The sequence below is a fragment of the Rhinoraja longicauda genome, chromosome 17 (genome assembly GCF_053455715.1).
Source record: "Rhinoraja longicauda isolate Sanriku21f chromosome 17, sRhiLon1.1, whole genome shotgun sequence".
Classification (NCBI taxonomy): domain Eukaryota; kingdom Metazoa; phylum Chordata; class Chondrichthyes; order Rajiformes; family Arhynchobatidae; genus Rhinoraja; species Rhinoraja longicauda.
The window spans coordinates 15,199,262-15,222,812 of NC_135969.1; the positions used below are offsets into that span (position 1 = coordinate 15,199,262).

Sequence of the window (23,551 nt, forward strand, 5' to 3'; positions counted from 1 at the left end):
ACCTACTGCTGATTCATTGGTAACGTTCGGCTTAAACAAGTTATTTTTTTCCTTCTCCTTCCCACTTCGTTTTCTTGGTATTCCATCCTCCATCCATCCAGGCCTTTGGATTCCATTCGGGTTTTTTTTAAGTTTTAGAGATACAGTGTGGAAACGGGCCCCTCGGCTCAACGTGCCCACACAGACCAGCGATCACCCATACACTAGTTCTATCCGACACACTGGGAATTATTTACAGAAGCCAATCGGCCTACAAACCTGTACGTCTTTGGAATGTCGGAGAAAACCGGAGCACCCGGAGAAAACCCACGTGGTCACAGGGAGAACGTGCAAACTCTGTACAGATAGCACCCACAGTCAGGATCGAACCTGGGACTCTGGCGCTGTAAGGCAGCAGCTCTACCACTTGTAGGCCCTCTGTGTTGACAAGTTCAGTGGAGTACTCCTGATCTCAGCTGACCTCTACTCTAGTCCTGTGGTGCTCATGCAATTAGTTCAGTGACGTGCTCGCACCACTGAGGGCAAGACGAACTAGTTTGTTGTGTTGGTGTTATTAACCCCAAACTACCATCACTGACAGGACTCAACACACTGGATGCAAGGAGGATATTTTCTCCAAGGCCAGAGGTCTATGGTCAGGGGTCACAGTCTTGGGATATTGAGTCAGGCATTGCAGAAGATCTTTCACTCAGAGTGGAATTCTCTACCTCAGAAGATAGTAAAGGGCCAGGACAACTGAACACATTTAAGAAGAAGGTATCACAAAATGCTGGAGTAACTCAGCGGGCCAGGCAGCATCTCAGGAGAGAAGGAATGGGTGACGTTACGGGTTGAGACCCTTCTTCAGATTTTGACCTGAAATGTCACCCATTCCTTCTCTCCTGAGATGCTGCCTGGCCTGCTGAGTTACTCCAACATTTTGTGATATCTTCAATTTTTACCAGTATCTGCAGTTATTTTCCTACACATTTAAGAAGAATATTTCTTGATGCAAAGACAATGATGAGTATGGAACAGGAACAGGAATATGGTGCAAAAAAACAGGTGCTGGAGTAACTCAGCAGGCCAGGCAGCATCTGTGGAGGAAAATAGACAGATGACTTTTCGCTTCAGGACCTTTCGGACATGACCCATCCGTCCATTTCCCTCCACAGATGTTGCCTGAACTGCTGGGTTCCTCAAGCACTTTGTATTTTGGTCTGACTCAGTAACAGGATCCAGACAAAACAGGTTTACTTGGTTGTAAAATAACATCCAATTTTTAAGAAAATCTGTTACTCCAGTGTCAAACATCACCAGAGACCTGGGTTCGATCCTGACGAGGGGTGCTGTTTTACGGAGTTTGTACGTTCTCCCTGTGACCGGGTGGGCTTTCTCCGGGTGCTCCGGTATCCTCCCACAGTTCAAAGACGTGCAGGTTTGTAGGTTAATTGTCTCTAGTGTGTGTCGGTTAGTGTACAGTGTGATCGCTGGTCACCATGGACTCAGTGGGCCGAAGGGCCTGTTTCCACGATGTATCTCTAAAAGTAAAGCCTAAAGTTCAGCACAAACAGAGTCCTAATGATGCTGGTGTACTGAAGTTTTACTGTACTCACTATTAAGGTTGAACAACAAACATTCATGAAACTGATTCCTGGGATGGCAATTTTGTCATAAAGAGACACAAGAGTCTGCAGATGCTGGAATCTGGAGCAGAGCACAAAGTGCTGGGAGAATTCAGCAGGTCTGGCAGCGTCTGTAGGTGGAAATGGACTGATGATGCTTCAGGTCAGGACTCTTCCACTGGCTGAGTAGTCTGGAACTCGAGTCAAGAATGTTTAATTATCGTATGTACTGACAATGGAATAATGAAATTCTTACTTACAGCAGCATAACAGGCCTGTAAACTCAATACACATATATAGTATCTAATAAACAAAAAATCAAAACATTTGTAACCACAATGTTAGTGCAAAGATCCAAAGTCTCAGGCATTCTGTAGAAGTTCATACTTGAGGTTAGTGTTGTGCAGAGCCTGATGGTTGCTGGGAAGAAGTTATTCTTGAACCTGGGGGTCATGGTTTTCAGGCTCCTGTACCCCTTGCAGGTGGTAGGAGTGAAATGAGAGTGTGGCCAGGGTGGTGTGGGTCTTTGTTGATACTGGGCTACCTTTTTGAGGCAGCACCTCCTATCGATCCCTTCGATGGTGGGGAGGTCAGTACCAGACTGGACTAGGCAATGTCTACCACTCTCTGTAATCTTCATTCCTGAGCGTTTCCAGTTGCCGAACCAGGCCTTGATGCACCCAGTCAACATGTTGTCCATGTTCACCTTGTAGAAGCTCCAGGGAGTATTCGTCGACATACAGAATCCAATGAAGTGGAGGTGTTAATGGGCTTTCCTTATGATTGCACCAGTTTGCTGGTTCTTGGTCAGATCTTCAGAGATATTCGTGGTCGGAAACTTAATGTTGTTGACTCTCTCCTCCACCGACCACGTCAATGAAGATAGGTGTATGAATCCTTGGATTTCCTCTTCTGGTCAACAATCAGCTCCCTCGTCTTGCTGCCCTTGAGACCATGATTGTTGTTCTGGCACCATTCAATCAGATTTTCAATCTCCCTCCTATACTCATTTTTCAGTCAGAGTTGTAAATCTGTGGAATTCTCTGCCTCAGAAGGCAATGGAGGCCAATTCTCTGAATGCATTCAAGAGAGAGCTAGATAGAGCTCTTAAGGATAGCAGAGTCAGGGGGTATGGGGAGAAGGTAGGAACAGGGTACTGATTGTGGATGATCAGCCATGATCACATTGAATGGTGGTGCTGGCTCGAAGGGCCGAATGGCCTACTCCTGCACCTATTGTCTAATGTCTATTGTCATCATTACCTGTTATTCGTCCAACAACGGTGAATTTAAAAATGGTATTGGGACTGTGTCTGGCTACACCGTCGTGGGAGTGAGTGGAGCAGGGAACTGAGAACACAACCCTGAGGTGCTCCTGTGCTGTAGGTTATCGAGGAGGAAGTGGTAAATAGGGGAAAAAAGAATACACTTGGCTTTTCCATTGTGCATTTCAAAATCCTTTAAGATCTTCTCAAAAGAACTACGCTCCCAATGACGACAATTCTTGAGGTGGAGTAATGATAGGAAGGGAGGAAGGAAACAGGCCCTTCGGCCCACCCCATCCTTATTTCTTCTCTCTCATTACTCTCGTTCTTCTCCCCACACTTGCTCGTCTCATTCTTTGCTCGCTTCCTTTATCTTCGTTCTTTTGCCCATCACCTTTTGCACTTTGCTGTAACTCTTCTTGGCCCTCGGCCTCTGCTCTTCACAATGTATTCATTCTTACTCTCTGCTTTTCATTCTCCTTCCCTTTCTCTCACTAAAATTAAATCGCCAATTTAGTTTTAGCGATACAGCATGGAAAACAGACCCTTTGGCCCGCAACGTCCATGCCGACCAAACGGTTCGCACTGGCTCTATATTATCCCACTATTGCATCCCTTCTCTACGCAATCTCAAAATAAGGGGTAATCTCAAAACTAAGAGGTAGACGCACTCGTGGTAAGATAAAGAGAAATTCTGTCAATCAGAGATGATAAATCTCTGCCTGAGAGGGCTGTGGAGACAGGCATTGAATGTATTTCAAGCTGATGGATAGATTTTGAGGTAAAGGAATTATAAGATTTAGGAACAGGGTTGGGAAATAGCGTTTAATTTTGGTTACGAGATGCAGCACGGAGATGGCCCCTTTGGCCTAGCGAGTCCACGCAGACCAATTTTCACACCAGTTCCATGTTATTCCACTTTCGCAACCACTAGGGGATGATTTTACAGAGGCCAATTAACTTACAAGCCCGCACTTCTTTGGGTCGTGGGAGGAAACCGGAGGAAACCCACGCAGTCGCAAGGGAGAGTGTGCAAGCTTCGCAGAGACAGCAACTGAGGTTAGGATCGATTGTGGAGCTGTGAGACAGCAGCTCTACCAGCTGCGCCACTGTGCCGCCCTGTGATGGTGTGCGATGTGGAACACCAACAATGATCTTGTTGGAACGACGGGACACTGTTAAGGGCCGAATGGTCTGCTTCTTATGTTCTCGTGCCATAACATTATCACGAGGTGGTTGCCTTCCAAGTACATTTAATAACATCTGACCCCAAAGCTGTGTCTGTCTAACCAAAATGAAAATCAAAAAATTCTGCAAGTGAAAGGTTTGTATTTAAGAGGAAGGGTTAGGGAATGCTATTATTAAAATAGGGACTGTGGCAGATTACAGTGCTGTCACTAGCCTGATGGATTTATTCTCTTATTGAGAAGGTAATACATCAATCTGCGGCATCACAATTGACCTGCGGCCGTTAAACTCTTTCATTTTGCTCCAGAGGTTAAACGGATGTTTTAGGGTCAAAGGTGGAGAAGCTGCAAATGTTTTTTGTTAAAATTCTAAATTGATCCAACTTGCAATGGGGATGGGACAATGGCTGAGATCTTGATTCCAACCAATTTGGAACTTGTTCCAGGAAATGAAGAGGTTTCATGTCAGGATATTGTACAGGTCTGTTTGCCTCAATCCTATTTGAGTTCAAAAGTGCTCTGTTTAAAAAGAGTTTTCTTTGGCTGTCCCAGTGGCAGTAAGGAAACGGGTTTAGATAAAGTTAACAGCACGGAGATTTGGATATGTAGCACTGTGCACAATCTCGGGACATCCCGAACCATCTTGCACTTATACAGCATAAATGCAGTCTGAATGTGCAGGAAGGAACTGCAGATGCTGGTTTAAACCGAAGATAGACACAAAACGCTGGAGTAACTCGGCAGGAAAGGCAGCATCTCTGGAGAGAAGGATTGGGTGACTTTTCGGGTCGAGACCCTTCTTCAGACTGAAATTCACGGGAAAGGGAAACGAGAGATATAGACGATGATGTAGAGAGATATGGAACAAGTGAATGCAGAACTCTCATCGGAGAGAGACGGACATACCTTAGGGAGATTTCTCAGTGGAGCATGCAAAATGTGTAGTAATGAACTGCAGATGCTGGTTTAAATCGAAGGTGGATACAAAATGCTGGAGTAACTCAGCGGGACAGGCAGCATCTGTGGAGAGTAGGAATGGGTGATGTTTCGGGTCGAGACCCTTCTTCGGACTGAAAGTCACATGCTGTCTATTCGGCTCATCCGATCAGCACTAGCCATCCAACACCCATTTGCACGAATGCTTAACTAAACCTTTTTTATTCTTCGTTTACCCCCATAAGCAGCACAGTAGTGTAGCGGTGGAGTTGCTGCCTTACATTGGCAGAGACCAGGGTTTGATCCTGACTACAGAGTTTGTACGTTCTCCCTGTGATCGCCTGGGTTTTCTTTGGGTGTTCCCGTTTCCTCCCACACTTCAAAGACGTACAGGTTTGTAGGTTAATTGGCTTCAGTAAAAATTGAAATTGGCCTGGTGCTTGGGGTAGTGCTGGAGTATGGGGTGATTAGACAATAGACAGTAGGTGCAGGAGGAGGCCATTCGTCCCTTCGAGCCCGCACTGCCATTCACTGTGATCATGGCTGATCATCCACAATCATTGAACACAACACTAACCACTACCTCATCAAATATGATCTTTGTTTTGGTTGCCCCACAGACTTATGTTTAGCTCTATTACAGTCTGGTTACCTGTTTTATTGATAATTTATTGCATTATTGATTACCGTATATTTATTTGTGTGTTTTAGTTTTCGTTCGTTTTAGAAATACAACATGGATACAAACCTTTTGGCCCACCGAGTCTGTACCATCCGGCGATCATCCATTCACTAATTCTATCCTACACATTAGGGACAATTTACAGAAGCCAGTTAACTTACAAACCTGCACGTCTTTGAAATGTGGGAGGAAACCAGAGCGCCCGGGGAAAACCCACGGGCAGAATGTGCAAACTCCGTACAGGCAGCAACCGTAGTCAGGATCGAATTCTGGGTCCCTGTTGCTGTAAGGCAGTAACTCTACCGCTGTGCCACCCTATGCACTGTGTGGCCATGAGCGTGAAAGATTGAACATCTGATTGAGATAAGTTAAAAAGGATTTGAAATGGGATGCCCCTCAGGTTCATATTACATTTTGCCCCTCTCACCTTAAACCTCTGGGTTTTGCATGTGTGATCATGTAAATGGACTGCAAAGCTGCAGCAAGTAGGAATTACATTGTTCCATTTCCAATACATATGACAATTAAACACTCTTGATTCTTGCAGACGGAAACACTGGTCAGCACACAACAAGAGCTTTCCACTGTACCTCGGCACACATGACAATAAGCTAAACTCAAACTCAGGTTAATTGATAATTGTGCTGTTCCCAAGCCTTTGAGGAAGAATGATCGGACAATGATAGAATTTTGCAACGTTTTTTAAAGTTTAGTTCAATAGAAAAACAGGTCTTAACTTCATAGTTTCCTTAGTTTAGATTTCTGAAAGGATTGTGGTTGATGGAATGTATTGAAAGGATGAAAGTAGACCGCGTTTAAAGAAATAATGCATAAAAAGATATCTTCCTTTAAGTTACAAAAACCCAAAAGGAAAAATGATTCATTTGTGGCTGACTAAAGCAATAAAAGATAGTATTAAATCAAAGGAAGATGATTGCAAAGTTGCCAGAGAAAGCATTAAGCCTGAGGGATGGAAATGTTTTAAGAGTCCAACAAAGGAAGACTGAGAACATGATAAAAGTAAAAGCAAGACAACTATGCTGGAGAGTATAATAAAAGCCAGCTGGTAGACTGGGATGGGAAAAGAAAACGTTTTGCAAGGGCAAATGCGAGTCATTTAACAGACTGAGAGAAGAAATCACAAGGATGTCATAGAATCATACAGCACGGAAACAGGCCCTTCAGCCCATCTCACCCATGCCAAACAAGATGCCCTATCTAAGCCAGTCCCATTTGCTCACATTTGACCCATATCCCTCCAAACCTTTCCGATCCGTGTACTTGTCCAGGTGTCTTTTCAGTGCTGTTATAGCACCTGCCTCAACTACCTCCTCTGACAGCTCTTTCCATATACCCACCAGTCTGAGTGAAAAAGGTGCCCCTCGGGCTTATTTTTAATCTTGCCCCTCTCACCTTATACCTGGTTCTTGATTACCATACCCTGGGTAAAAGACTCTGTTCATTCACCCTATCATTACATTACACACCTCTATAAGATCACCGTTCAGCCTCCTGCGCTCCAAGGAATAAAGTCCTAGTCATATACAATGAGAAGGAAAATAAATTAAGCAATTACTTTATATCTGTCTTCATGAAGGAAGGCACTAAAAATCTGGCATAGAAACAAGACTGGGGCAAGAATAAGGAACTTAAGGAATCACCATGCCTTGCTATGTCGTAGTTTTAGACGTAGCCCAAGATGGGAATTGGGTAAATATTAATGTCTCATAACATGGACAGCTTGTAATGCTTCTTTAAAATTTCCCCTGATACATGTGTTATATCAAGGTTATATTGTAAATATTAGTCCAAATAATGGAACTGAAGTTATTAACCATGAAAGTTTATATAACCCAAGGACTGACCAGCTACCCCCCAGAGTTTTGAATTAGATGCATGCTCTGTCCAGGCTCCTGGTGAGGCCACACATACGAGTATTGTGTTCAGTTTTGGTCACCCTGTTATGGGAAAGATGTTGTGAAGGTGGAAAGAGTGTAGAGAAAGGATTTACAAGGATGTTGCCAGGACCCGAGGGCCTGAACTATAGAGAGAGGTTGAGCAGGCTGGGATTTTATTCCTTGGAGTGCAGGAGGATGAAGGGTGATCTTATAGAGGTGTACAAGATCACGAGGAATAGACATGGTAAATGCACAGAGTTGAGAACCAGAGGACACGGGTTTAAGGTGAGGGTGGAAAGATTTATTAGGAATCTGAGGGGCAACTTTTTCACTCAAAGGGTGGTGGGTGTATGGAACTAGCTGCTGGAGGACATGGTTGGGGCAGGTACTATCACAAGGTTTAAGAAACATTTAGACAGGTACCTGGGTGGTTAAGAGGGATATGGGTCAAACGCAGGCAGGTGGGACTAGAGTAGATGGGGCACGTTGGTCAGAATGAACAAGTTGGGCTGTTTTCACACTGTATGATAATTATGGTCTAAATTTGAACAGATTCTTCATAACAAGAGGAGTTGAGTATAGGAGCAAAGAGGTCCTTCTACAGTTGTACCGGGCCCTGGTCAGACCGCACCTGGAGTACTGTGTGCAGTTTTGGTCTCCAAATTTGAGGAAGGATATTCTTGCTATGGAGGGCGTGCAGCGTAGGTTCACTAGGTTAATTCCCGGAATGGCGGGACTGTCGTATGTTGAAAGGCTGGAGCGATTGGGCTTGTATACACTGGAATTTAGAAGGATGAGGGGGGATCTTATTGAAACATATAAGATAATTAGGGGATTGGACACATTAGAGGCAGGAAACATGTTCCCAATGTTGGGGGAGTCCAGAACCAGGGGCCACAGTTTAAGAATAAGGGGTAGGCCATTTAGAACGGAGATGAGGAAGAACTTTTTCAGTCAGAGAGTGGTGAAGGTGTGGAATTCTCTGCCTCAGAAGGCAGTGGAGGCCAGTTCGTTGGATGCTTTCAAGAGAGAGCTGGATAGAGCTCTTAAGGATAGCGGAGTGAGGGGGTATGGGGAGAAGGCAGGAACGGGGTACTGATTGAGAGTGATCAGCCATGATCGCATTGAATGGCGGTGCTGGCTCGAAGGGCTGAATGGCCTACTCCTGCACCTATTGTCTATTGTCTATTCTGGAATTGGTTTTGAGAAAAGCAGCAAGTGTGAACCCACTGCGTAAGAAAGGAGGGAATGAGAAAGTGGGGGACCTGTTATTGACCTGTTAACCTAGCATCAAGCTCAGGAAAAATGCTGGCATTTATAATGAAGGATGTACTAACAGAATACCTTGAAAATAATCTGAATTGAGTCTGAAGAAGGGTCCCAGCCCAAAATATGGCCTGTTCTCCACAGAAGCTACCTGACCCACTGAGTTCCTCCAACGTTTTGCACAAGATTCCAGCATCTGCAGTCCCTTGCAAAGAATAATAGGATAGAGGAGAGGCGATTTGCCAAAGGACAGTTATGTTCGTACTAATCTGCTGCATTTCTTTAAGGAAGAGGGCCAGCGCAGCTGGTAGAGCTACTGCCTCACAGCTCCAGAGAACCAGGTTCAATCCTGACCTCGGGCACTATTTACTTGGCATTTGCCAGTTCTTTCTGATCGCGAGGATTTCCTCTGGGTGCTCTGGTTTCCTCCCACACCCCAAAGACCTGCGGGTCTGGAGGTTAATTGGCCTCTGTCAATTGCCCTGGTGTATAAGGAGTAGATGTGAAAGGGGGATAACACAGAACTCGTGTGAACGGGTGATTGATGGTCGGTGTGGAGTCGGTGGGGCAAAGGGCCTGATTCCCTGCTGTATCTCTGAACTGAACCAAGTATTTAGTAGGATAGATAAGGGGAAAGGAATGGATGTGACCTAGTTGGATTTTCTGAAGGTTTATCATAAAGATTCCACAGAAGAGGCTAAAGCACCTGGAATTGAGTCTGGTGTAGCAATGTGGGTCAAGAATTGGTTATCATACAACAAACGTTGTATCTCTAAACTCAACAGAAATAAATTCATTTATTGTCATAAACACCGTGGTGCAATGAAAATCCTAGTTTGCATGAAACTCACAGAGGAAGCAATAGACAATAGACAATAGGTGCAGGAGTAGGCCATTCAGCCCTTCGAGCCAGCACCGCCATTCAATGCGATCATGGCTGATCACTCTCAATCAGTACCCCGTTCCTGCCTTCTCCCCATACCCCCTCACTCCGCTATCCTTAAGAGCTCTATCCAGCTCTCTCTTGAAAGCATCCAACGAACTGGCCTCCACTGCCTTCTGAGGCAGAGAATTCCACACCTTCACCACCCTCTGACTGAAAAAGTTCTTCCTCATCTCCGTTCTAAATGGCCTACCCCTTATTCTTAAACTGTGGCCCCTTGTTCTGGACTCCCCCAACATTGGGAACATGTTATCTGCCTCTAATGTGTCCAATCCCCTAATTATCTTATATGTTTCAATAAGATCCCCCCGCCATTCCGGGAATTAACCTAGTGAACCTACGCTGCACGCCCTCCATAGCAAGAATATCCTTCCTCAAATTTGGAGACCAAAACTGCACACAGTACTCCAGGTGCGGTCTCACCAGGGCCCGGTACAACTGTAGAAGGACCTCTTTGCTCCTATACTCAACTCCTCTTGTTACGAAGGCCAACATTCCATTGGCTTTCTTCACTGCCTGCTGTACCTGCATGCTTCCTTTCATTGACTGATGCACTAGGACACCCAGATCTCGTTGTACTCCCCCTCCTCCTAACTTGACACCATTCAGATAATAATCTGCCTTTCTATTCTTACTTCCAAAGTGAATAACCTCACACTTATCTACATTAAACTGCATCTGCCATGTATCCACCCACTCACACAACCTGTCCAAGTCACCCTGCAGCCTTATTGCATCTTCCTCACAATTCACACTACCCCCCAACTTAGTATCATCTGCAAATTTGCTAATGGTACTTTTAATCCCTTCGTCTAAGTCATTAATGTATATCGTAAATAGCTGGGGTCCCAGCACCGAACCTTGCGGTACCCCACTGGTCACTGCCTGCCATTCCGAAAGGGACCCATTTATCCCCACTCTGTTTTCTGTCTGTCAACCAATTTTCTATCCATGTCAGTACCCTACCCCATTACCATGTGCCCTAATTTTGCCCACTAATCTCCTATGTGGGACCTTGTCGAAGGCTTTCTGAAAGTCAAGGTACACCACATCCACTGACTCTCCCTTGTCAATTTTCCTAGTTACATCCTCAAAAAATTCCAGTAGATTTGTCAAGCATGATTTCCCCTTCGTAAATCCATGCTGACTCGGAATGATCCCGTTACTGCTATCCAAATGCTCAGCAATTTCGTCTTTTATAATTGACTCCAGCATCTTCCCCACCACTGATGTCAGACTAACTGGTCTATAATTCCCCGTTTTCTCTCTCCCTCCTTTCTTAAAAAGTGGGGTAACATTTGCTATCCTCCAATCCACAGGAACTGATCCTGAATCTATAGAACATTGAAAAATGATCTCCAATGCTTCCACTATTTCTAGAGCCACCTCCTTAAGTACTCTGGGATGCAGACCATCAGGCCCTGGGGATTTATCAGCCTTCAGTCCCATCAGTCTACCCAAAACCATTAAGTACAACAATAAATACAACGACAAATGCAAAGCAGCAGATTGAAGCAAAGATTGAGGTGCAAATTGAATTAATGCAAAATAACATATTGGTGCAATAACGGAATAACCAAATGAGGTGGAGTTAAGAGTCAGAGTACGTGGCAACACCTCCAGGAATGGCGTGTGAAAGAGATGATTGGTTCACAATAGAGTAACTCAACGGGACAGGCAGCATCTCTGGATAGAAGGAATTCCTTCTCTCCAGAGATGCTGCCTGTCCCGCTGAGTTACTGCAGCATTTTGTGTCTATCTTTGGTTTAAACTAGCATCTGCAGTTCCTTCATATACAGGATTGGTTCTCGAGTTTGATAGCTGTCGAGGAGAAGTTCTTCTTAAATCTGGATATCTGGCTTTAAAGCACCTATTTCACAATCTGTGTCAATGATGAGCTTTTGGCCTTTATCCCTCAATAGTTTAGAGGGATATGGACCAAAAGCAGGCAGGTGGGTCTTGTTTAGATGGGGCATGTTGGTCGGCATGGGCAAGTTGGGCCGAAGGGCCTGTTTCCATGCTGTATGACTCTATGACTGAGGGGACCAAATGTTTGCAGATGATGCTGAACGAAGTGAGATTGAGTGTTGGGGAAGATGTGAAGATGCTTTGGAGATATGGACGAGCGGAGTGAATGGGCGAGAGCAGGGCGAGATGGGATATAATATGGAGACCATCACGTCCCTACAGAAAACCAAAATGCTGAATATTGATTAAATGGTGAACAACTGAGTAGTGTTGAACACAAAGTGCTGGAGGAACTCAGTGGGTCAGCCCGCACCTGTCGAAGGAATGAATGGCCAACGTTTCGGGTCGGGACTCTTCTTCACATTGATTGTAGTAGGAGAGAGATAGCTGGAAAAGGCGCGGGGGCAGGATAAATTCTGGCAAGTCATAGGTAGATACGGGTGACTTCTTTTTTATTGGGAGATGGGTGGGCAAAGGCGAGGGATGAAAAAGAGACAAAATGGTGTCAGATAAGGAGAGAAGAGATGTGAAATGAAAAGCCAGAGGAGGGGAGAGAGGTGGAAGGGGAAAGGGAGGATGAGGGAGTGGGACAGCGGGAGAATGGGTCGCAAGAGGATGGGGGGCACAGGAAATAGAAAGGGGGAAGGGGAGTGTTAGAATCGGGGAATTGAATGTTCATACCACAGGGTTGTAAGGTACCTAAGCGCATTATAAGGTACTGCTCCTCCAGTTTGCATGTGGCCTCAGTCTGGCAATGGAGCAATAGAGTGTGGACAGTCAATGGATCAATGCGTTTGTGCTCAAATCACTGAAGGCCACCGTGCTGCTACAACTAGTGATTAGGGTAAATAGTACGTTGGTCTTTATTTCAAGAGGTATTGAATACATGAGGAAGGAAGCCTTGGCGAAACAAGAAACTGCAGATGCTGGAATCTTGAACAAAAAGACAAAGTGCTGGAGGATTTTAGAAGGCTGAGGAGGTTTGGCATGTCCCAAACAATCCTCACCAACCTCCGAGGATGCCCCATAGAAAGCATTTTATCGGGATGCATCACAGCCTGGTTTGGGAACAGCTCCATCCAAGGCCGCAAGAAGTTGCAGAGAATTGTGCATGCAGCCCCGTCCATCACGCAAGCCAACCTTCCTTCCGTTGACTCCATCTACACTTCACACTGCCTTGGCAAGGCCGCCAGCATAATCAAGGACCCGTCTTGCCCTGGTCACTCCTTTTTCTCCCCTCTTCTATCAGGCAAGAGGTACAGACGTTTGAGAATGCAGACCTCCAGAATCAGGGACAGTTTCTTCCCAGCTGTTATCAGGGAACTGAACCGTCCTCTCACCAACAATGGTGTGGACACGTTGGGCAGAAGGGCCTGTTTCCACGCTGTGTGACTCAGAGCGGTCCTGACTTCCCATCTACCTCATTGGAGACCTTCCAGCCATCTTTATTTGGACTTTACTGGACTTTATCTTGCACTGAACTAATTCATCAAATGAAATATCTGTTTACCTTCCACAGCCGAAGGAGCCTTGTACGTGAGCCTTATACTGAACCACAGGAGAAATAGAAGCACTTCGCTGACATTTCTTTCCAAGTTGCCGTTTGCTTTAGACTTTAGAATTAGAGATACAGCGTGGAAACAGGCCCTTCGATCCACCGGGTCAGCGCCGACCAGCGATCACTTGGTACAATAGCACTATCCTACACATTAGGAACAATTTACAATATACAGATGCCAATTAACCTAAAGACCTGAATGTCTTTGAAGTGTGAGAGGAAACCGGAGCACTCGGAGAAAACCCACGCAGGTAACAGGGAGAACGTCCAAACTCCGTACAGACAGCACCCGTAGTCAGGATGGAACCCGGGTCTCTGGCGCTGTAAGGAAGCAACTCTACCACCATGCCATCATCCTGTATGAAAAAAAAGATGTAGGCCTTGTATGATGACAATAAAGAGATTTTTTTTCACATGGAGGGTGAAAACTGTTGGACTTCTCTATCTAGGAGGGTCATGGAGGCTCAGATATTCTGCTCATTCAAAACAGAGATCAAAAATAAATCCTGGGTAAAGAACATGGAACAGATGTTAGGCTGACTGGCCTACAATTTGCTGCTTCCTGTCTCTCCTTCCACGAGTAAGCACATGAATGTTGAGGCCCATGACCTTGATCTTTGGAAGAATGTTTTAACAAGTATCTTAAAGGGGAAGAGAGAAAAGCCCAGAAATAGAAGATAGTACACAGAACAGTACAGCACAGGAACAGCCCCTTCAGCCCACGATGCCCTGTGGTTGGCATCCCCTCCTCTTACAGTGGAGGATCGTGTTCACTGGCTTGCCAGTGCGTGCCATTGCTAGGTGCAGAATGATGCCATGTTAAACTGATCTCCTCTGCCTGCACGTGATCTACGGTGGCACAGCAGTGGAGTTGATGCCTTATAGCACCAGAGACGTGGGTTCGATGCTGACTATGGGTGCAGTCTGTATGGTCTTTGTACGTTCTCCCCGTGACCGCGTGGGTTTTCCCTGGGAGCTCCGGTTTCCTCCCACACTCCAAAGACGTACAGGTTTGTAGGTTAATTGGTTTTGGTAAAAATTGTAAATTGTCCCTCGTGTGCAGTGCATGCTAGTGTAATGGGGTAGGTGGGCCGAGGGGCCTGTTTCCATGCTGCATCTCTAAAGTAAACTAAACTAAAATAGTTGATTTATTTCCACCCGCAATTTCTTGTATGTTTTATTTTGCAGGACGATGACACTAACGTCCACATGGATTTCATCATGGCTGCTTCTAACCTGAGGGCGGAGAATTACAGCATTCCACCGGCAGACCGCCACAAGGTAGGGAGCAGGCACCTGGGGAGAGCACCTAGCAATGGCACGCACAGACAAGCCAGCGAACACGATCCTCCGCTGTAAGAGGAGGGGACGCCAACCACAGGGCATGCTGATCTTTGTCTAATGTTTGCCGAGTGAACTGAGGCGGAATCCCTGAGCCCCGAACTAACAGTTGCAGGATTAGTGACACCAGAGAAGCAATCAATCAGTGCGCTCGGCCATTTACCCGGGACGGATTGAATGCTGGTCCCCAGCTTTCACCTCACCTGTCACCACCGGCGATCTGTCACTGTAACATCTGCGCAGCAAGATCGATGCCGACAATTACCACAGGATACTCGCAGGGAGGAGTCGGGGAGCAGCTAGAACTGCCAGCAATTATTAAACCCGGGGGAAATGTTGGGTTAAGCTGTTCTGCATCTTAGAGAATTTATGGCACAGAGGCACAGAGCCTAGATAGTCCATGCTGATGTTTTAGTGCTGAGGACAGGTCACTCATTCCGATAGTTTAGTTTAGTTCTGTTACGTTTATGGTACAGTGAGAAGCTTTTTTGGTGTGTGCTAGCCAGTCAGCGAAAAGACTATACATGATTACAATTAAGCCGTACAGTGTACAGATACAGGATGAAGGGAATAACATTTAGTGCATGATAAAATCTGATTAAAGATAGTCTTGAGGGTCTCCAATGAGGTAGATAGTAGGTCAGGACCACTGTCTCTTTAGTAACAGGATGGTTCAGTTGCCTGATAACAGCTGGGAAGAAGCTGGTCCTGAATTTGGAGGTGTGCGATTTCACACTTCTGTGCCTCTTACCTGATGGGAGAGGGGGGGAAGAGGGAGTGACCAGGGTGAGACTGGTCTTTGATTATGCTGGTGGCCTTGCTGAGGCAGTGGAGATGGAGTCAATGGAAGGGCGGTCGGTTTGTGTGATGGACTGGGCTGCGGTACATGGATCTTTAGAACAGAGATGAGGAAAAACTTTTTCAGTCAGAGAGTTGTGAATCTGTGGAATTCTCTGCCTCAGAGGGCAGTAGAGGCCAATTCTCTGAATACATTCAAGAGAGAGCTAGATAGAGCTCTTAAGGATAGCGGAGTCAGGGGGTATGGGGAGAAAGCAGGAACGGGGTACTGATTGAGAATGATCAGCCATGATCACATTGAATGGCGGTGCTGGCTCGAAGGGCCGAATGGCCTCCTCCTGCACCTATTGTCTATTGATCTGATAGAAATATATAAAATGATGAGAGAGAGAGATAGGTTAGACATTAAGAACCTTTTTCCCCCAGGGTGGAAATGACAAAGGCTAGAGGGCATAGCTTTAAGCTGAGAGGGGCAAAGTTTAATGCAGATGTGCGGGGCTGAGATTGTTTTACACAGAGGGTGATGGGTGCCTGGAACGCACTGCCAGGGGTGGTGGTGGAGGCATGTACTACAGTGGCCTTTAAGAGGCTTTTGGATAGGCGCAAGGATGTGCAGGGGATGGAGGGATATTGATCACGTGCGGGCAGAGGAGATCAGGTTAACTTGGTGCCTATGTTTGGCATAGACATTGTGGGCCGAAGGGCCTGTTCCTATGCCGTACTGTTCTAAGTGCTACGCTCTATCCACCTGTAACTCTTGCACTCTATCCGTCTACCCGTTACCTTTACCTTCCCGTTTGGTGCTTTAGTACTCAGAACCCCAGCATTCCCTTTCGCTGGTTACCTCTGTCTAAATTAGTTTCTAAACGAGTCTGCATTTACTAACGTCTGTCTTATATTTAAAGACCCCAGTCTGGCCTCTCCCACAAGTGAGAATGTCTCCAGGCCCTTGTTTATCATGGCCAGAGTTTAATAGGTCAGTCTTTAACCCAAACCCAGCCTGTCCGATCTTTCCTGATTATGTTTGCCTCTCCCTCCTGCATATTATTCGTTTACAGCATGGAAACAGGCCCTTCGGCCCACTGCTGACCATCGGTCATCCATCAGAACTAGTCCTATGTTATCCCCCTTTCGGATCTGCTTTCTACACAGTAGAAGCAATTTACAGAGGCCAATTAACCTACAATCCCGCACGTCTTTGGGGTGTGGGAAGAAACTGGAGCACCCGGAGGAAACCCACGCGGTCACAGGGAGAACGTGCAAACTCCACACAGACAGCATCCGAGGTCAGGATGGAACCCGGGTCTCTGGCGCTGTGAGGGAGCAGCTCAACCCGCTGGGCTACTGTGCCCTCCAGTGTTCGCCAGCGACATTCTCTCCACAGTCTCTGCATGCATTGCTGTTGGGCAGGTCGTGTTTTACGCAGCACAGGGTGAACAGTTTATTAAAATTTGATCTGAAGAAGAGTCCCGGATTGAAACGTCCCCTATCCATGTTCTCCAAAGATGCTGCCTGACCCGCTGAGTTACTCCAGCACTCAGTTTTTTTTGTTGTAAACCAGGATCTGCAGTTTCTTGTGTTGCAGTTCAGTTTAAAGGGTAGAAAAAAGTCACAAAGTACCAGAGTTACTTAGCGGGTCAGGAGCATCTCTGGAGAACTACGGATAGGTGGTGTTTCGAGTCGGGACCCTTCTTCCGAATGTTTTGCTTCCCCGCCCCCTCTGTGATTCCTGTTTTTAAAGTAAGTTTCCCGATTGAGTTATTTAGCTGTTTTGGAGAAACATACAGAGGGCAGCAATGCTTTCTGAGTTAAACACAAAGTGCCGGAATAACTCAGTGGGCCAGGCAGCATCTCTGGGGAACATGGATAGGTGATGTTTCGGGTCGGGACCCTTTGAAGTCGGAACCCAATTCAGAAAGCTCATTCGCCACACCAAATAAGAGTGAACTCAATTTCTCGTCCACTCTGTTTACAAGTTCAGCACAAAGTATTCTAGACCAACCTTTAGCTGGGGGCGGTATGCACCCTCGTTGGCTTCAACGAGGAGTAATGTCAAATCCAGCCTTCCCCTTCTGCCAAAGTTCCCAGCGTTCAAAGTGAAAACAAGCTTGGCGCAGTGCCAGTGCACTTAACATCCACACAGCTTCTAAAGCAGAATGTTTATAATAATATTAAAAGTGATGGCAGGCAGATGGAGTCTCTGTATTGATTTATAATCCTCCTGTAAAGGCACTCTCTCTCAAACTCTTCCGAACGATGGTTGGCTGGAAGAAAGTCTACATTCTGGCTCAGGGTGAAGAGATTGCATTTAACCCTACCCTCGCTCCATTTTGTGTTAAGTTCTAATTTCACCTTTTGCTATTTCCGGTTATTAACTCTAACTTCCAAACTCTCTCGCAGCTCGAGATCCCTGTTTCAAAGTTCCTCCGTGTGTCATGCCCTTCCATCTCTGTAAATCCCCCCAGCCCAAAACCCTCCGAGATATCTGATCTCTCCCATGTTTGCTCACCCTGTTAATGCAGCCAAGGAGCAAAAAACTTTGAAATTCCCTTTCTTAGCCTCTTTGAGTGGAAACGTCTTTGGACTTTAGACATACAGCGCGGAAACAAGCCCTACGGCCCACCGAGTCCGCGCCAACCAGCGATCCCCCCATACACTAGCACTCCTCCACACACCAGGGACAATTTACAGTTTTACCAAGGCCAAATTAACCTACAAGACGTACAGTTTTATAGATTAAGAAAATAACTGCAGATGCTGGTACAAATCGATTTATTCACAAAATGCTGGAGTAACTCAGCATGTCAGGCAGCATCTCGGGAGAGAAGGAATGGGTGACGTTTCGGGTCGAGACCCTTCTTCAGACGAAAGTCTGAAGAAGGGTCTCGATCCGAAACGTCACCCATTCCTTCTCTCCCGAGATGCTGCCTGACCTGCTCAGTTTTATAGATTAATTGGCTTCTGTAAAATTGTAAATTGTCCCTTGTGTGTCGGATAGTGCTAGGATAGTGCTAGTGTGCAGGGTGTTTAGTGATCAGCTCAGACTTGGTGGGTCGAAAGGCCAGTTTCCGCATTGCATGTCCAAAGTCTTTGGACTAAAGTCTAAAGTGAAGACTGCGTTGGGATTCCTGAGTTTGTGAAAGGTGCTGCAGAAATATGGAGTGAGCCGCAGAGGAAATATTAAGTGAGCCAGTTAATAACTTCTTAAAATAGTGAGTCGAAATGCCTTGCGGTCTTTTTCACATCTGTTTCAATGCAAATTTCACAATTATAGTCATACGGCGTGGAAACAGGCCCTTCGGCCCAACATACCTTTCACTGACCAACACGTGCCATCTACACTAGTGGTTATGGGTAGGAAGGAACTGCAGATGCTGTTTTAAACTGAAGATAGACACGAAAAGCTGGAGTAACTCAGCGGGTCAGACAGCATCTCTGGAGAAAAGGAATAGGTGACGTTTCGAGTCGACCCACTGAGTTACTCCAGCTTTTTGTGTCGACACTAGTGGTTCAATGGTTTCTTTATTGTCACGTGTACCAGGATCATGTGTAGAAGGATGAGAGGGGATCTTATAGAAACATATAAAATTCTTAAAGAGATTGGACAGGCTAGATGCAGGAAAAATGTTCCCGATGTTGGGGGGATCCAGAACCAGGGGTCACAGTTTAAGAATAAGGGGTAGGCCATTTAGGACTGAGATGAGGAAAGATGTATTCAAGAGAGTTAGATATAGCTCTTAGAGCTAACGGAATCAAGGGATATGGGGAGAAAGCAGGAACAGGATACTGATTCTGGATGATCAGCCATGATCATATTGAATGGCGACACTGGCTCGAAGGGCTGAATGGCCTACTCCTGCACCTATTCTCTATGTTTCTATGTACAGTGGAAAAGAGATTTTGCATACAGCTCAGCTAGACTATCCCCGTACATACGCACAATCTCCCCGGTCAGTACAGTGTGCACAAAACAGCCCACTGAGTCCATCCGCAAGAGGCCCCATTTTACCATCCCATCTGTAGCTGGCCACAAAGGCCCTGCCTGCATTTGGCCCATATCCCTCTAAACCTGTGCTCGGAGCTATAGGAGTGAATTAGTAGAGAGCAAACTTTCTTTCCATTCTTTCAACTCTATCGAATCTCTTACGCAGAGAGGTCTGATGAAAACTAAGTATAGAATATCCTCGCGTGTTCCCTCCCCTTCTCATGAGGGTCAGCCCAGGATGGGAGGGAAAGCTTATCAGTCAATTGGCTTTGTGAATTGGGCTGATAGCCCACCAAGCAGACAAACACACACATTTGTGAGATTAGCAACTTCAGGACGGGGAGTGGATTGTCAAAATCACATTGTATATTATAATTTTATTATTATGCACACATAGTCTGTGCTGAGTGGTATAAGTTACTCCCGCTAATCTAATTAAAGTTCCTATTGTCTGATCCCATCTAACGTTTCCTCTGCCACCTCATTGTGACAATACAGCCTCCCAGACTGACACACGATTTCCCACAATTGTTTTGTAACCCTAAAGGGAACCAAGCTCTAGAATGGCAAAGTTTACTGTGGTTCACAGTCTGTTAGTATTTTAAATTATTGACAGAGAAATCTCTAAATACTATTAATTACTACTGAAGGACATTAATTGCAGTGACCGGGGAAAAAGGATAGGACTGTGTCTTATATGTACAATCCACATGCTTTATAAAACAAAACGCAGAGTGCTGGAGTAACTCAGCGGGTCAGGCAGCATCTCTGGAAAACATAAGTAGGTGATGCTTCAGGTCGGGACCCTTCTTTCGTCTGAAACGTCACCTTTCCATGTTCTATAGAGATGTTGCCTCACCCACCGACTTATACCAGCACTTTGTGTTTTGCTTAAGATCTCAGCTTCTGCAGTTCCTTGTGTCTGCTTCTAAAAATCATATTTCATTTGCACCTGAGGGCCTGGCTCTGATTACATGATAATATAGTCATAGGGTAATCTAGCATGGAAACAGGCTCTTCAGCCCAACTCATCGATGTCAACCAAGCTGCCCATCTAGGCTAGTCCAATCTGCCCGAATGTGTAGGAAGAAACTGCAGATTCTGGTTTACACTGAAGATCGACACAAAGTGCTGCAGTAACTCAGCGGGTCAGGCAGCATCTCTGGAGAAAACGAATGGGAGAAGCTTCGGGTCATAACCCTTCTTCAGACGTGAAGAGTCTGAAAAAGGACTCCAGCCAGAAATGTCACAAATCATTTTTCTCCAGATCTACTTCCAATTTGCCTGCGGTTGGCCCATATCCCTCAAAACCTTTCCTATCCATGTACCTGTCAAAATATATTTTAAATGTTGTTATTGTATCTGCCTCAACTACTTCCTTTGACAGTTGCATACACCCACCAGCCCCTGTGTGAAAAAGTTGCCATCCTCTCCCTGGAGCTCAGTCATAATGCAGCTCTACAGGATTTTAGTTAGGCAGCAGTTTGTGTGTATGTTTTGGTCATCCCATTACAGGAGGATTGTGGAGAATTTGAAGATAGTGCAGAGGAGGCTTACCAGATTAGAGGGTTTGAGCTACAGGGAGAGGTTGGATAGTCTTGGATTGGTTTCTCTGAAACATCGGAGGTTGAGGGGAGACTTGATAGAAGTATATAAAATTATGAGAAGCATTATGACACTGAACTTATTTTCCAGGGTGGAAATGTTCAACATTAGATGGCATAACTAGTTCAGTTTATTGCCACGTGCACCGAGGTACAGTGAAAAGCTTTTTGTTGCGTGCTAACCAGTCAGCGGAAAAACAATACGTTTAAAATCAAGCCATTCACAGTGTACAGATACCTAATAAGGGAATAACGTTTAGTGCAAGATAAAGTCAGTAAAGTCCGATCAAAGATAGTCCGAGGATCACCAATGAGGTATATAGTAGTTCAGGACTGCTCTCTAGTTATGCTGGGATGGTTCATTTACCTGATAACAGCTGGGACAAAACTGTACCTGAATCTGGAGGTGTGCGTTTTCACATTTCTATGCCCTTTGCCTAATGGGAGAGCGGAGAAGATGGAGTGGCCAGGGTGCGACTCGTCCTTGATTTTGCTGGTGGCCTTGCTGAGGCAGCGTGAGGTAGCAATGGAGTCAAAGGAAGGGAGGGAGGTTGGTTTGTGTGATGGTCTGGGCTGCGTCCATAATTCGCTGCAATTTCTTGCGATAAGGTGAGAGGGGGAAAGTTTAATGGAGATGTGCAGGTTAAGTTTTTCACACCGAGAGTGGTAGGGGCCTGAAACGTATTGCTAGGGATGGTGGTGGAGGCTGATACAATAGTGGCCTTTAAGAGGATTTTGAATCGGGAAATGAAAGTGTAGAAACGAGCGGGATATGGATCATGTGCAGGCAGATGAGATCAGTATAACTTGCCATCATGTTTGGCACAAATATCGTGGGCCATTCCTGTGTTGTCCTGTTCTATGTAATATAAAGTATTTCCAATAACCATTTGACCCAAGATAGACACAAAGTGCTGAAGTAACTCAGTGAGTCGGGCAGCATCTCTGGAGAAAATGAATAGGTGATGTTTTGGGTCGGGACGTTTCTTTTTTAAAAAACTTTTGGTGCTTTAGCAGCCCCCTTTCATCAAATTATTTGTTTGTACTCATTGAATACAAAAGCTGGCACATCAAGATGACAAAGTGGCGTATCAAGATGAAGCTGTACAACTCAGCGGTGAGACCACACTTAGAATACTGTGTGTAATTCTGGTTGCCCAGCTATGGGAACATTATCATTAGGTTGGAAAGGATGCAGAAGAGATTCACCAGAACGTTACTTGGACACGTGGGCTTGAGTTATAGGGAGAGGCTAGGATAGACTGGGACTCTTCTTTGGTGTATAGGAAGCTGAGTGGTGACCTATTGAGAATTATTCACCCTGTTCTCTGTCGCCTTCTTACATTTTTGATCGGAGTGATCTTCTTTATTGTGGGATTTTGCTATTCGTCCTGGTTTCATGGTGGTAAGAAACCTTATAGTGAAGGTAAATGACAGGTCCCAAGACTCTTTGTGATGACTGTGTTGTGAGTTTATCCACAGTCTCGGCATTTTGCCTACACGACCTACAGACTGGCAAAGATTACAAGAAAGCTGTACCAATTGTTCCGACCAATAATTGTCTGCTAAGTTAACATCACTGAAACAAAGTATCTGGTTATTTTAACATTGTTGCATTGCCCTTTGTTACTGCTCAGAGTGCAAAACTTGGCTGGAAACATTTCCCACTTTATTACAGTTATTTCACTTTAAGAGTTATTTTATTAGCTGCAAAATACTCTGGAACATCCTGTATAGAACACACAGTGCTGTAGTTACTCAGCAGATCAGGCAGTATTTCTGGGCGATAGATACAAAATGCTGGAGTAATTCAGGCAGCATCACTGAAGAAGGGTCTCGACCCGAACCGTCACCCAATCCTTCTCTCCAGAGATGCTGCCTGTCCCACTGAGTTATTCCAGCATTTTGTATCCATCTTCGATTTAAACCAGCATCTGCAGTTCCTTCCTACACATTTCCTAAGTATTTCTGGAGGACATGGATAGGTGAAGTTTCGGGTCGGGACCCTTCTTCAGAGCTTTGCATGTTCTCTAGAGATGCTGCCTGACCCACTGACTTACTCCGGCACTTTGTGTTTTATGCGAGATTCTAGTATCTGTAGTTCCTTGTGTTACGTTGGGTCATCCTCGGCTTGTGAATAGTCCATGGATCTCAAATCAACTTGGACCTCCTTGCGATTAGACTAAAACCTGGCTCCAATGAATCGATGTGAAGCTAATAACACCATACATGTATACGATCAAGTCAAAGTCAAGTACAATGGGTAGAGCGAAGGAGAAGACACAGAGTGCAGAATATAGTTCTCAGCATTGTAGCACAACAGTTCCACGGCCAAAGTCCCATGACCGCAATGGGATGAGGGTGAATCGGACGGTACCCTAGCTTATGGAAGGACTGTTCAGAAGCTTGATAACAGAGGGGAAGACGTTGTTCCCGAGTCTGGTGGTGCGCACTTTCAACCTTTGCATGCCAGGAGCAGGATGAAGAAGGAATGATAAGATAGGACGTCTTTGATTA

General features: G+C 45.5%; 1 protein-coding gene across 1 annotated transcript in view; it reads left to right on the forward strand.

Moving 5' to 3' along the window:
* The window catches only part of LOC144601779 (ubiquitin-like modifier-activating enzyme 1), a 234,740-nt gene that overhangs the window by 114,627 nt on the left and 96,562 nt on the right, over positions 1-23,551 (forward strand). The window contains exon 21 of the mRNA XM_078414193.1: positions 14,495-14,587. Within this exon, the coding sequence (XP_078270319.1) occupies positions 14,495-14,587 (93 nt within the window). The remainder of the gene's footprint in view (positions 1-14,494; positions 14,588-23,551) is intronic.